The sequence below is a fragment of the Bufo bufo genome, chromosome 5, assembly GCF_905171765.1.
Source record: "Bufo bufo chromosome 5, aBufBuf1.1, whole genome shotgun sequence".
Lineage (NCBI taxonomy): Eukaryota > Metazoa > Chordata > Amphibia > Anura > Bufonidae > Bufo > Bufo bufo.
This window is the reverse complement of record NC_053393.1, coordinates 249,649,897-249,666,294: the sequence shown is the minus strand read 5'-3', so window position 1 is coordinate 249,666,294 and position 16,398 is coordinate 249,649,897. Positions and strand designations below refer to the sequence as shown.

The 16,398-nt window shown below is 38.6% G+C and overlaps 1 protein-coding gene across 2 annotated transcripts in view; it reads right to left on the bottom strand.

Moving 5' to 3' along the window:
* LOC121002046 (aromatic-L-amino-acid decarboxylase-like) overlaps positions 1 to 16,398 on the bottom strand; it is a 320,554-nt gene that overhangs the window by 134,501 nt on the left and 169,655 nt on the right. For both annotated transcript variants that reach the window (XM_040433347.1, XM_040433346.1), the window contains exon 10: positions 16,147 to 16,223. In XM_040433347.1, coding sequence (XP_040289281.1) covers positions 16,147 to 16,223 — 77 coding nt within the window. The remainder of the gene's footprint in view (positions 1 to 16,146; positions 16,224 to 16,398) is intronic.

Sequence of the window (16,398 nt, the reverse complement as noted above, 5' to 3'; positions counted from 1 at the left end):
TTTATTCTGCATAAATTTGTCCTAAAACTACATCAGAATTTCACACAGTTTCTAAAAGTAGATAAAGATAGCTAAATCAAAGAAATGAGTGAAAAGTATTGGACTTTATCATTTATTTATCCAATATCACAGGTCTGAGTGCCAAAAGTATGTGAACCTTTAGGATTAACAGATAAGGTGAAACTATGAAATTAGAGTCAGGTGTTTTCAATCAATGGAATAAGTAGGGAACCTGCTTTATTTAAAGGACAGGGATATACTCAGGCATATTGCTGCTCCTGCCTGTACTCACAGAGCTGCTGCTGCCCCATTGATAGAATGTGTACTCCGTAATCCATACACCACTGAGCTGTCAACGGTGTACAGAGAACAGAGTTTTAAGCGAACCGTGAATGGTGCACTTCAGGCAGGGAAAAGTGTAGTGAAAATAGAAATTGATTAATAAAGTATATTAGAGTTAGTTTTATTAGGGACAACATATTAAAAGTTTATATAAAAGGTTACTCTTTAAAGAAGAATAAAGTTAAAGTTTTGCTATGGCCAAGTCAAAGTCCTGATCTTAATACAATAGAAATGTTGTAGAAAGACCTGAATCAAGCAGTTCATGAGAGAGGTAAACAAGAGCTGCATTCTCTTCAAACAGCTGATCAGTGGGGGTGCCAGGAGTCAGACACCCGCCGATCTGGTATTAATGACCTATCCTGAGGGTAGGTCATTAATATATGAAACCAGACAATCCCTTTAAAGTAAACAAATTCTGCTACCAGGCTGACTATGGAACTAGTAGTATCATGCGAAAACATTCGTTTTGTAATCCACACAGATTACAAATTCTTCAAGAGCTGAAACCAGACGTCAAACCAAAACACAGACTTGTGCATTGATTGCACGGTTGATTGGAAGAGGAGAAATTCGCCAACAGGCTGGTCTTCATCAACGAGACTACTTTTCACCTAATTCGGAAGGTCAATAGCCACAGCATTAGGATCTGGGGCTCAGAAAACCCATGTGTCCTTTCTGAGCACATGAGGGACTCCCTCAAAATAAATGTGTTCAGGCACAAAGTCTATGTATGCTCCCTTCTTTTTTGCCATGTATACTATCACTGGCCACTTCTATCTGATAATGTTAAGGTAGAGAATAATATGCCAAATGTAGTCTATCAGCAGGATGATGCCCCTACTCATTTCCAACTGGATGTTCGCCAATACCTGAATGAAACTACCAGAACGTAGGATCGGTAGCACCAGGATAAACAAGTCACCAATGTTGCATAGTGTTAATAAATAAAATGTGTGTGTATGTATATATATATATATATATATATATATATACAGTACAGACCAAAAGTTTGGACACACCTTCTTATTCAAAGAGTTTTCTTTATTTTCATGACTATGAAAATTGTAGATTCACACAGAAGGCATCAAAACTATGAATTAACACATGTGGAATTATATACATAACAAACAAGTGTGAAACAACTGAAAATATGTCATATTCTAGGTTCTTCAAAGTAGCCACCTTCTGCTTTGATTACTGCTTTGCACACTCTTGGCATTCTCTTGATGAGCTTCAAGAGGTAGTCCCCTGAAATGGTTTTCACTTCATAGGTGTGCCCTGTCAGGTTTAATAAGTGGGATTTCTTGCCTTATAAATGGGGTTGGGACCATCAGTTGCGTTGAGGAGAAGTCAGGTGGATACACAGCTGATAGTCCTACTGAATAGACTGTTAGAATTTGTATTATGGCAAGAAAAAAGAAGCTAAGTAAAGAAAAACGAGTGGCCATCATTACTTTAAGAAATGAAGGTCAGTCAGTCAGCCAAAAAATTGGGAAAACTTTGAAAGTAAGGGCTATTTGACCATGAAGGAGAGTGATGGGGTGCTGCGCCAGATGACCTGGCCTCCACAGTCACCGGACCTGAACCCAATCAAGATGGTTTGGGGTGAGCTGGACCGCAGAGTGAAGGCAAAAGGGCCAACAAGTGCTAAGCATCTCTGGGAACTCCTTCAAGACTGTTGGAAGACCATTTCAGGGGACTACCTCTTGAAGTTCATCAAGAGAATGACAAGAGTGTGCAAAGCAGTAATCAAAGCAAAAGGTGGCTACTTTGAAGAACCTAGAATATGACATATTTTCAGTTGTTTCACACTTGTTTGTTATGTATATAATTCCACATGTGTTAATTTATAGTTTTGATGCCTTCATAGTCATGAAAATAAAGAAAACTCTTTGAATGAGAAGGTGTGCCCAAACTTTTGGTCTGTACTGTATATATACATACATACACACACACACATACACACACACACACACGTGAAACTCGAAAAAATTTAATATCGTGCAAAGTTCATTTATTTCAGTAATGCAACTTAAAAGGTGAAACTAACTTATAAGATAGACTCATTACATGCAAAGCGAGATATTTCAAGCCTTTATTTGTTATAAATTGGATGATTGTGGCTTACAGCTTAAGAAACCCCAAAGTCTCAATTTTGAGGTACCCTTTGCTCAGGGGGTATGGATTAGTAAGCTGACTAGAGTGTGACACTTCGAGCCTAGAATATTGAACCTTTTCACAAAATTCTAATTTTAAGCTGCATTAATGCAATTCTTTTTAAGTTGCATTACTGAAATAAATGGACTTTTGCACGATATTCAAATTTTCCGAGTTTCACCTGTGTGTGTATATATACATATACATATACACACACACACGAAATATACATTGGATGGTGTACAATATACTTATTTTTAACGTTTACATTTTAGCCTTAGGTCTCTTTCTGTCCCATGAAGCAAATAATTGTATATTTGTTCTCCTGAAGCATCTGACTAACTGCCTGTTGTACCATATCTATTTATACCATATTTTATTTTACTTTGCTGCCTTAGAGGGAGAACAGTAAATTATGACCATACTGATGACTTGTTTTATTGAATGTAAATTGACATGTGCATTCATCAAAGAGTTCTATGGCTGCCTCAGGAATTGTACTAAAAAGGAAAAGTATATAGGGGGACTAGAAATTATGGGGGTCATTTATCAAAGACCAGCCTTTTGTACCAGTCTTTAATATCCTGTGTGTAAACAGAGGATGTCCTAAATTTATCACAAAAATAAATTGTCTGACTTTTTTTTTACACCAGTTTCTGGTAAACAGGGATATAGTAATCCCAATTTAAAGGGCATCTCAGCAGATTTGTACCTAGGAAAGTGGCTGACCTATTGCATGTGTGCTTGGCAGCTAAAGGCATGTAGGTTAGTCCCATGTTCATCATTGATGAGCGTCAGGGGCAATATTCGAATTTGAGATATTTCATGAATATTTGGGCGAATATTTGTCATATTCGCAAATTCGAGAATTCATGATATCCAGTCATTTTCTTGATTACGAAAATCGGCAATCGGAAAATTCGCGATCTACACTACTCCTAAAGTCAAAAGATATTGCAGCCTTCATATTGTCCCACAAGCAAGCAGCAGTGAGGGATCATGGGTACTGATGAAAAAAAAAAATCTAGAATATTCGCGATTACGAAGATATACAGTAGCACTATATTCTAGATATTTGCGAATTCTCAAAGTGCCAATATTCGTGATTAGAATATTCGCGATCAACACTAATGTTCATATGTGCCCTGCGAAAAATGTTACATCTAGAGCAGGGGTGCACAACTCTTTTTGGTCTGAGGGCCGCATTGTCTCATCGTTCTGTTTCAAGGGGCTGCAAATTTAAAAAAATGACGATTGATGATGCGGCCACAAGCAGCATGTCACTGCTTCTGCCAATCATTGACTGGAGCGGTGTATGTGACTATGCCCATGCACTGCCAGGTGTAAACAGCGCAGGGACCGGAAGATGGAGACAGTGGGGGCAGCGCAGAAGACTGGAGCAATGTGGAGCAGTTGAGTTTGAATCTTCTATTTCAGGGGCAAAGCTGCAGGAACTTGTTAAAAAAAATAATCTTTACCAGAAAAACCTGGAAAAGTGGAGGCATTTCATTCCATACTGCCTCCTAATAATAAATCAGTGCTTTCCTTTACTGTAAAGGATGGAGCTCACTGGTTATTACCGCCTCCTCTCCCTCAGGTTATATCCGTGTGACTGGTGCCCTGCAATAACCAGTAAGCACTTTTCCCCGCTAGTTTAGTAGCGGGGAAAGCACTCATTAACACTTTAATGATCAGGCCTGAAAAGTCTTACTGACCAGACACTTTTTTGTGATTTAGTGTACAGTACATGGTGGTTCAAACGGTTGTAACTTTTATTTGTTGGACTACCAAAATAATTGTAACAATTTTTTTATGTGACACGTAGGGCTTTACAATTTTGTTTTTAGCTTCATTTTGGGGAAACTACAAAACATAAAAAAAAAAAATCAGGCTATATTCATTAAATATGCAAACTGACACCAAAATAAAATGATTACAATTAGTTCCCTATTTTTTGTCGGTTGTTAAGATATGTATAGTTTCACGTGAATGGGGAGGGGCGATAATGTTGAATGTTTTGTTTGGTGTGGGTGTTTTTTTTTTTATACTTTTTTATTATTTTTTTTACTTAATTTTTAATATTTCTGCTACATAAAGTGTATCCCATGAAGTCATAAAAAGACCTTTGGGGGACAATGACACTTTTAATTTTGCACTTTTTCCTTTTTATTTTTTCCTTTTATTTGTAATTTTATTAATATGTTATTTTATTATTATTATTATTTTTTATAGATTTTTGCAACATAATATGTCCCCAAAAAGGTAAAAAAAAAAAAAAAAAAAAACAGTTTGGGGTTAAAAACAGTTAAGTCCTGCAAAGGCTCAAATGGAGGTTCCATCATTTTACTTTTCACTAAATTTAAATCCCATGGGGGGACCTATTATGAGGTTTTATCCTGCTTACTGCCCTAAAGAAGCGTTTAACCCAGGGATGGTTAGCAATAGGGGAGTCAAGGGCAGAAACCTGTACCTTAAGAGTACTAGGCCTTAAGTTTTTATTAAGACCTTCGTGCAGGAAATCTAAAATTGTTGACATAGGTGAAGGACCTAGAAGGTCAATTATGACATTGGAAATAAAAAATAAATAAAAAAACTCCAAAACCTAAGAGACGTCTTTCTGCTAGACAGGATGGTAGAGATTACTAGATCCGACAAACCCCTTTCTTTTAGGGTTTTCCTCTAAATTACCAGGCCCGGTGAAGGGTTCTCAATTCCAGGTGGTAGTCCGGGCCCTGAAATAGAAGATCATGTCTGGTTGGAAGGATCCAGGGGTCCGACAGAGACCACCTCCTCATTCAAGTGAACCAGGTTCTCCTTGGCCAAAAAGGTACAATCAATATGACCCTTGTCTGTTCCTGCCTTAACTTCTGCAAACCTTTGGAAGAAGCCTTAGAGGAGGGAATGCACACAGAAGCTGATCAGGCCCAGAAATTAAAAAAAGTTTCTACCCCTAAAGGTTGATCCTTGGGATTTAGAGAGAAGAAAAGGTCTATGTAAGGATGACCCCAAAGATGGACTATCTGAAAGAAAACTTCCTGGTTTAAACACCATTCTCCCTGATCTAAAGTAAAAAATCTGCCACTTTGTTTTCTGTACCCCTTAAATGCACAGCCTTGATAAAAAGAGACTAGAGGCATAATTACAGAAATTTTTTTGAGGCTAAGGACATTAAAGCCTCCGATCTTGTTCCCCCTTGCCTGTTTAGATATGCTATTACTGTAGCGCTGTCTGACTTTATCCATTTTCCTTGTAACCTGGGCAGGAAACCCTTTAATGCTAGAAGAACTGCTCTCAATTCTCTCATTTTGGGAGTCTTGACTTTCTGTTAAACTCCATATTTCATCTGCAGAACACCCCACTGGCAATGCATTTCCCACCCCGATGGGTTGGCATCTGTGGTAATCACTATTTTCTCCTGCAGCATTAATGGTAACCCCTGAGTCGGGAACTTGCCATACTTGTAAAATCTGCCACTGTAGTTTTCTGGAATGGAAGAGATCTCAACCTACAGCTGGAATTGTACAGGTCATTCTGCCTAAGACTGACATTCTTTGTCTGATAGTCCTCTTTTTTGAAACAATGAGACTCCCTACTTCTTCCCTCAGATGAGAAGCATTGTTTTGTGGAAGAATGCATTGCTAATTTATTGAGTCCAGGTTGAGGCACAGGAAAATACATCTTTGAGAAGACACTAGGACCGATTTCTTCCTATTTATTTGCCATCCCAGATAGTGTAATTTTGTGTAATCTTCACAACTTCTGCTAGATGAGATAAAAGAAGTTCTGGAAATTCCGCTACCACAAATAAATTGTCTAGATAAAGAATTATTAGAATATGTCTTTCCCTAATGTGTGCCATCACCTCTGCCATCAAATGTTGTGAATAGCCTGGCGGCTTGATAGATTCCAAAGGGAAGGGCCTGGTATTGTAGATGAAGAATTTATTTCTGTAAAAACACACTGTCACTCTTAGATACCTTTGAAAGGCCACATGTATCGGAACATGATAGATATAAAGGATGCGTACTATTGTGGCTATTACACAGTCCTTGAAAAGATGCTTTATTGCTGATTGAATGGACTCCATTTTGAGATTTTTGTATACAAGGTACTGAATTAAGTCTCTTAAGTTTATAATAATTCAGAAAGACCCATCTGGTTTGGGGACAAGAAGCAGAGGAATAGAACCCCCTTCCTTTTTCTGAGTCTGAGACCAGAGAGACTGGAACCAGCACCTTTTTTCTCAGAGGTTTTTTACTGAATCGGAGATTAAATCTGTTTTGAATCTTTCCGGTGGAGGGGCGACAAACGCTAAACGAAAACCTTCTCTTATAATCCCATTTATCCAAGGGATTGCAGAAATGCCTCCCCAAGCTTGAGGGGAAAAAAAAAAAAAAAGTTGTCTCCTTACAGGACAGTAACAGTCATTGCTAACTGGACTTAGGTCTGGATTCAGATTGGGAGTCAAAGAGAATACCTTTGCCCTTTTTATTCTTACTCTCCCTCCAGTTACTGTGTTTTCTAAAGCCTCTGTTGAAATTCCTTCTCTACCGCTTTAAAGATCATGGGAAACGTCTCCTATCCCCTCCATCACCAAGGACAGAGAAGGTATAACGATGAGGTAGAGGCATCCGCCATATCCTATTCCATTTCTCCTCAGTATTTCTTTGCTTAGATAAAATATTTTTATATCTCTTGATCTTATTAACCAAATGTAACCATGTATGTACACTAGGAATATTTCGTCAGAACCAGACTCGTGTAATCAGGAGTCTCGCCAAAAACATTATTTTAATTAAGAGAATCTTTTTATACTTATAAGTTATAACATTTAACCTGGGAAAGATCGCCAAGTATCCAACATTGTTCCGTAAATAGAATCGCTACTTTAAATTTTTGGGTAATACAGTTGTTAATTGCCCTCCAATATTCTATTAATTATCTACAGGACCAGAACATATGTAAATAATCAGCCCCAGGTGAATAACACCGTGGACAATTGGAAGTGTTTCTTAAACCACATTTATTAAAGCATAACTGTCTTTTTATGTAATTGGATTGGTCTGACTAAGTTTACATTAGTTCCCTAGGTAATACTTTTGTATAGGTATTGAATTGCCTAGTAATTGCAGCATGTTCTTTCCTCATCCAGGCATTTCAGTAGTGCGGCTAAAACAGCGTTGCTAGGTGTCCTCCATCTTCTATATACAGAAGACTGAATACGTAGTAGTGGGCAGTCCTGAACGCTGCGTGCGCACTCCCGTCGGACCGGGATAGTGCCGATATTCGTGATAAAAAATTTGCGATTAGAATATTTGCAATAAAAATTTGCGAGGAAAAGGCAGTGTTTAAGTCTGGAGAAAGCAGATTGGTTGGGGTGAGGTTGCGCGTTCCCGAGATGAGCCGTATGAATTCTGGGTAGTTAGGGAGGGAGGTCTTAGCCTCAGGGTAAGGGCATCAGCGGCCATCTTGAAAAGATAGTCAGAAAGAAGTCTTGTGAGGAGCGGTTGCTATGGACGGAATCTTATTAAACAAGTGGTATGTGAACACAATAATTAGTAATTATGGATCATTACCAAAGCAGCAACAACATATATGAAAATTAAATTTTGAGTGAAAATATGACAGTTATCCTTTAAGCCATACTGGCGTGACATAGAATATATGTAAAATATTGAATTGAACCACAACGTGATTGAAATTGTGATATATTTTCCCAATCACCAAGTTGAGTCATTGAACAATCCACTCCCCAAGCGCCTTGTCCGGGGGAGCGTTTATTGTTAAATAGTGCTTCCAATAATTTATAAAGTTAGGAAATCTTGATCTTCTGGCCCAAGTTTCCATCAAATCAATCAAAGGTGTAGAAGTATCTATCTCAAACAAAAACCTTCTCTTTACACTAGAGAGTGCCGAAAGTAACTGAAAATACCTAAACCAGGATAAATTAACTATATGTTCCTTTTGTGCCAACTCCAAGAATGGGAGTATAGCTCCATTTCTCACCACCTGTGCAACAAATAATTTTTTTATTTATTTTTTGCCAATACTTATCCCCAGCTAGATTGTCTAATTCCTGTAGATAATTATTGTGACAGAGGGGTGTAGAGTAAAGGGATCCCTTTATTCCCAACCATCCTTTAATAGTATCCCACGCTTTAGTAAATAGCTTTCTAAACTTTCGATAATCCTGTTGGGTACTAGATAATCACCCGTACTCTAATAGCGTAAACATATGTAAGGAACTCCTCACCAAGGTCCGACAAAGTAAACTTTTCTCCAATTGACAATAGAGCCATAGCTGTGCAGCTATAAAATAGCCCTTAAAGTAGGGAAGGTTTAACCCTCCCTGTTCTATCGGCTTATAAAGATATTCCAACTTTAACCTTACCCGCTTTCTTTTCCAAATTAAATCATTAATAATCCTCTCAATTTAAAAAACTTATCCTCAATCCATATTGGAGAATTCCTAAAGATATAGTTGGGGTAGTATCACCATCTTCACTAGGGATATTCTGTCAGCTCTAGATAAGGGATGTCAAAGCCATACCATAATTTTTTACCTCAATTTGCTGATCAATGGCATCAAGTTAAGCTGTAAAAAAAATCTTCAATCTTGGGAGAAATCATCATACCCAAGTATTCAAATGAGTCAGCAATCTTTAACATACTCAAGGGCCCATGAATAGAATATTCAGGTTTATCTACAGGCATAATAGTTGTCTTTGACCAGTTAATATCAAGGCCGGAGACTGCACCAAAGGAGTTAACTATTCGAATGAGCTCTGGTAGTACAGTATTAGTATGATTAATAAAAAACAGGACATCTGCATATAGAGAAATACGGTCCTCTACTCCTAATATCCCAAACCCTTCAATCCCAGAATCTTGCCTAACCCTAGCAGCAAGAGGCGCAATATAAATATCAAATAATAATGGAGAAAGTGGACATCTTTGACGGGTACCTCTATTCAAGGAAAAACTCCTTGTCAAACTCCCATTAATATTCAACCTTACAGTAGGGGACTTATACAAAAGCTTAGTCATATTTATGAATCTGGTACCAAATCCCATTTTCCCTAAAACCTTCCAGAGGAATCCCCACTCCACCCTGTCAAACACCTTAGAGGCGTCTAAAGACAAAATGGAGCAAGAGACAGGAAGACTGTATATTCGCATACAACCAATGCAAATTATAATGAGTACCTTTATTGGGAATAAACCCATTTTGATCAGGGTGTATAATTGATAGAATAACCTTGGATAACCTTGTAGTCAGAATCCTTGAGAGAAGCTTCATATCGGTATTCAATAGCGAAATTGGCCTATATGACCCCATATCTAAGGGGTCTTTACCCTTTTTCAATATTAATGTTATTACAGCCTCTGTCATTGATTCTGGAAAAGTACCCTCCTCTAATGATCAGATGAACACTTTCAAAAAACGAGGAAGAATAACTCCCTATATTTGCAATAGAATTCATATGGGAATCCATCGGACCCAGGGGATAAGTTTATGGAACATACCTTCAATGCAGTCTAACTCCTCTAGAGAGATCTACATCGAAAGATTCTCTCAGTATCTGTAAGAACTGGGAGAGAGATAAAGTCCAAATATGAGTCTCACTCTTCATCTAAGATAACCTTGTCAGAATTATATAATTCCGAAAAATGCTTAAAAAAGTTCCCTTTATACGGCCTTGGTCTTCAATAATTATACCCTCGGGTGAACGAATACTGGCTCTCTTTTTGCTCCTGATTAGAAATCACCCTCGCCAGAAGTTTCCCTGGTCTACCCGATTCAGATAAATATTTTTGTCCCTTAAAAAAAAAAAAAAAAAGTCTCTGCTGGGCCTTTTCCAAGAGAAAGTCAGAATACACCTGATAATAATTTGCTGTTTTATTCCTAGAAAATTCATTCATACCAACTAAGGCCACTTTCACACTTGCGTTCGGGGTTCCGCTTGTGAGCTCCGTTTGAAGGCTCTCACAAGCGGCCTCGAACGCATCCGTCCAGCCCCAATGCATTCTGAGTGGATGCGGATCCGCTCAGAATGCCTCAGTCTGGCTCCGCTTGGCCTCCGTTCCGCTCAGCAGGCGGACACCCGAACGCTGCTTGCAACATTCGGGTGTCCGCCTGGCCGCGCGGAGCCAAACGGATCCGTCCAGACTTACAATGTAAGTCAATGGGGACGGATCCGTTTGAAGTTGACACAATATGGTGCAATTTTCAAACGGATCTGTCCCCCATTGACTTTCAATGCAAAGTCTGGACGGATCCGTCTGACTAACTTTCACACACTTAGATTTTTTTGTGGAATATAATGCAGACGGATCCGTTCTGAACGGATACCATCGTTTGCATTATAGGAGCGGATCCGTCTGTGCAGACACCAGACGGATCCGCTCTGAACGCAAGTGTGAAAGTAGCCTAAAGCTGCTTCTTTTAGATTTCTCTCTTTTCTACCATACCCCTTTCTTAAATTAGAGATGTTACTAAAGAATATTCCCCTCATAAAGGCCTTGAATGCATCCCATACCAGTTGGATATTCATTAAGTTATAATTATTATCCCAGAAGCGCACCATCTCCTGTTTCACCAATTCATGATTGTCCATTATAGAGATCCAATGGGGGTTTCATCTAAATGGAGCTCTTACCCTATGATTATTGTCCCTCAAAATTTATTCTCGAGAGAAAGGTACATGGTCCGATAGAGACCCAGCCACGTATTTCATCTGTCTTCTACATTTCAAATAATCCCTATTTATCAGGGCCAAATCTATCCTAGACATGGAATTACTGGACTTATTTATACAGGAATAAGCTCTTTTCCCCTTTCCCAAAAATTCCCATATATCCACAAAGCCAGATTCCTGACTAAAATGTGCTAAAGGGTACCCTTGTCTTGGTAACCACGGGCGAGTCTAGAGTACCCCTCGATCAGGAGGGGAACATAGAGACAGAAAAGGTGGGTATATGGGGGGCGCACAATAGGGTAGTAAGTTCAATACAAACTTAATTGTTAAACAAGTAAAGGTGCTCACCTTTTTAGGTTGTGTAATAATAGACACAACTCTATTGTAGGTATGTAAGTGAAAGAGAGACTTTCCCGATCCGTGAATGCAGCCGCAGAAGAGGTATCTTTGGGATCGGAGGCCCAATCCCCCAAAGGATGCTTGTAGAGAAATAGGTTTCTGATCAGGCGCAAACACAAAGGATCCGATCCGTCTCTTAAAGGTGAATCTTCTTTAATAGCATAAAAAGTGTAGAACAACGCGTTTCGGGGCCCAAAATGTCCCCTTCATCAGGTTAACAGTAGTCACAGTAAGTAATGTCATTACAGGTATATAAAGAACAAAAAAACCGCCAAAAAACGGATTACCTGAGAGCTGCCCACAAATGGGAGGGGCTAGCTACAGGTAATGTGTCACAGATACTTAATCAAAACATATATATCATCACAGTATGTAATTGCAGCCCATAATCGTTAATACTACAGGAGAGTGTACTGTAATGTAAGTATGCAGTACACTCTCCTGTAGTATTAACGATTATGGGCTGCAATTACATACTGTGATGATATATATGTTTTGATTAAGTATCTGAGCGGCAGGGGCAATATTCAAATTCGTGATATTTCGCGAATTTGAGATTATGTTCTTGATTGTGAAAATCGGCAATGTATTATTCGCGTAATGCGCGCGAAATACCGGCGTGGGTCACTTATGCTACATTTTTCAAGCTGCTATAAGTTTCCTGAGACTAGCTTTAAATGCAGATAGAGTGCTCCAATATGTTCGCGCTTGTGAATTTTTAGCAATATCTGCTACACTATAGATCAATCTAACCTACACTGACTATGTCCCCCTAACTATCTGAATTATATATATAAGTTAACTGTCTAGTGTAATAACACAAAGCACAGAGCGCAGCAATGACACTGCTATCTCTTTCAGAACTGCAATAAACTTTAGAAAATAGCTGCTGGGGAGGTTCTTATATAATAAGAGGGGTAGGCAACTTTTCTATTGGTTGCTAGGGATGTTGCTAAGCTGTGACAAAGCCTTCTCATTGGCCTACAAGCTAGAAAAAGGGAGGGATGATCACCTGATGTGTGATGTGTTAAAAAACAAACAAAAAAAACAACTAATATTCGAATATATAGAACTATATTCTAAATATTCGCGAATTATCGAAGTGCTGATATTCGCGATACAAAATTCGTAGGCATTACATCAATACTGTTTGTTGAACTTGGAAAAATTAATAAAACAAAATGATTTACACTAACTTATAATGCCAGTAAAAACGTGGATAGATCCGGCACCCAAATAAGGCTACTTTCACATTCGCGTTTGGTGCGGATCCGTCATGGATCTGCACAGACGGATCCGTTCAGATAATACAACTGTCTGCATCCGTTCAGAACGGATCCGTTTGTATTATCTTTAACATAGCCAAGACGGATCCGTCTTGAACACCATTGAAAGTCAATAGAGGACGGATCCATTTTCTATTGTGCCAGATTGTGTCATAGAAAATGGATCCGTCCCCAATGACTTACATTGTGTGTCAGAACAGATCCGTTTGGCTCGGTTTCGTCAGACGGACACCAAAACGCTGCAAGCAGCGTTTAGTTGTCCGCCTCCAAAGTGGAATGGAGAAGGAACGGAGGCAAACTGATGCATTCTGAGCGGATCCTTTTCCATTCAGAATGCATTAGGGCAAAACTGATCCGTTTTGGACCGCTTGTGAGAGCCCTGAACGTATCTCACAAACGGAAAGCCAAAACGCCAGTGTGAAAGTAGCCTAAAAATGAATTCCTTTATTAACTCAGCCCTTCCTCATAGCATGCAAGACATAGAAAATGATAAAAATGTATATACTAACAGGCATGGTAAAAAGAAGCAGTAACCGAAAATCTGGCATGGATGGAATAGGAGCTGGACTGGAAATAGCTTAATAAAAGAGTAATAATATAATATACTATATCAAGCCCAGTACAGACACATTGCAAAATATGCATTTAACAAGAAGGCAAAATGCAGTGTGAATAAGGTTATCAATATAGGGATGACAAATCGGTCTTAAGGGTTCATTCCTTTAGGAGACCTGCTTCCCATTGTGAGGATCCAGTATGCCTCACGCCTCAGCAGGGCTAGTCTCCAATTGCCTTTTCTTTTGTGCTGATTAACCCTTTCAATGGCTTTATCCTGAAAGGTTTGTGTGTTGCCTTGGTGGCCGTTCACGTAATGTGCAGCTGCACCTGACAGGTTTTTCAGTTGAGGATTTTTGATACTATTGAGGTGTTCAGCAATGCATTTAAGGCTACGGGTGGTGCACCCAACATACTGGATCCTGCATTCAATACATTCAATAACAAATATAGTTGGTGTTGCAGTTAATAAAATTGATATTATGACAATAGTTATTTGCTGTGGAGGTCACAGATTTACAAGGTTTGATGTATTTCCATATACTCCATCTGTTGTGACCACATTTACAGGCCTTTGCATGTGAGCCAGTGTTGTGAATTTTTGTCAAAGTGACTAATTGGAGACACATACATCGAAGGAGCTAAAGTATAACCAAGTTTTATACTCCATTTGGCTACAAATCTGCAACCATTCTTGAGAATATTTTTAATTTGGGGGGTCATCCAAAATAGGTAAATATTTTTTGAGGAGATGAACAATCTGATCATATTCTAAAGATTAATTGGTAGAAAAAGTAACCAAATCAGTATTCAGATTAGTTTTTTCTGATTTTTTTTTTGACAGTGCCATCACTGAGTAAAGATTCTCTATTTAGTAATCGCAATATTTTTGGCACGATTGAGAGACCAAATAGGATAGCCTCTTTCTTTGAGGCGGTTATCAATGACACATTCCTTATAAAAATCCTTAATGTCTGAACAGCACGTAACGCCCTGATGTACTCCCTTGCCGGGATGCTGCGAATTGTGTGCTTGGGATGGAAGCTGCTTGCGTCCAAAATAATGTTACGTGCTGTAGGTTTTTTATACAACTTGGTAATAACCTGCTTATGACAGGAATCTCCAATCAGAGTTAAATCCAGAAAATAAATTTCATATGGGTGGCTATTGTAAGTGAAAATAAGCAAAAAACTATTGTTATTTAGATATTCAATAAAGGCTGGCATGGACGCCACAGGGCCCCTCCAAACGAGGAGCTTATCATCAATATAATGTCCGTACCAGCCTATATAAAATAGATAAGGATTATCTTCAGAAAAAATTTGACATTCCTCAAACCACGCCATAAAAAAATGGCAAGAGTAGGAGAGATCCTCGCCCCCATTGGGCAGCCTTTAACCTGTAAGAAAAAATTATCAAAAGAAAAATAATTACTAGATAATTAAAAACTGATAACGTCAATTTTCCTAAAAAAAATTATCACTACTGATCATAATACTGATTTGGTTACTTTTTCTACCAATTATTCTTTAGAATATGATCAGATTGTTCATCTCCTCAAAATTTTGGATGATGACCCCCAAATTAAAAATATTCTTAAAAATGGCTGCAGATTTGTGCAACGTGCCAGACCGCAGGGGAAAACCATGTGAGGCTCACGGTGGGCCGATGGGTTAGCAGAGCCTCCCTGGGCTGGAAGTGCAGTGGATGGGAAGACAGCACTAAATCCTCTAGGGCACTCTATTGCAGGGATCACCAGCCAGAAGAAGTCGAGGTGCCCTTGATGGTATAGGTGTTTAAGGTGCTTTGGTGAATGGGCCCCTGTGTTCGTGATGCCAGCACCGTAAGGTGCAAATGTTGAATTGTTGAGTGTAGTACTAGTAGTAATAGTAATGAGGAGTCAGTCGTTGTAAAACAATTCAAACATTTACTTGAATCAATAGTCTCAAGGCAGATGTTACAATCCATCAATAAAGTGCATTCATATGGAATAATTGATGACTCAAATTTAATTGTATTCCACCTATCAGGTTTAGGCAATTGTCAGTTGAAAAGTTCTCTTTAGGGTTGACACTGTACAGGCAAGACTTCTTGTAATTATTCTAAGTTCAATCTCTAGCACTCTGGTACTAAATATGCTGGTTTCTGTTTACTTTGAACTATCCTATAAGGGTGATCTCCCTCGTGGCAGGCAAACTCTCTGCTTCATTATTTGCAGGATGCACTCCTAAAAAGGTTTAGGTTTTCCGCTATGTCCTGGAAGGCTTGTGTAGTGGATAAGGACAATTGAGTTAATTTTTTTATTTATTTTTTAACCCCTCAAATCGACATTTTAGTAAGCATTCTGTATTAAGAATGCTATTATTTCCCCTTATAACCATGTTATAAGGGAAAATAAAATCTACAGAACACCTAACCCAAACCAAAAAGTCAGGGTTAGGGTCTGGGTACCACATTCAGTTTTTTATCACGCGCGTGCAAAACGCATTGCACCCGCGTTTTAAAAACTGAACGCAATCGCAGTCAAAACTGACTGAAATTGTGTGCGCACTCACGCGGGTTTCCCGCAATGCACACGCGACACATCCGGAGTAAATACGGATGTCCGTGTGAAAGAGGCCCAAGCCAGACCACACTTTACATGTATAACTTAGGCTGCTACATTAGAAAGTGCTTGACAATTTTTAGATATTGATAGATTTACTCACCAGATTCTTGATGATCATGTTGAAGGTAAACAGGATCCATTTTGAAGGCACAGATTAGGTCTGATCTTTTTTTTACCCTGTTTTACACAATGAGATCAGTTAGTAGAGAATCCCACTTTGAATTTACTAAAGTGCATTTCTGCAGACATACAATGAAATAAAAGTGGATTGTGAATAATATACGGTATAAAGATGCCTCTTAATACCATTAGTTTTTTTTATTTAAAATAGTTTAAAACAATTTAAAATGTC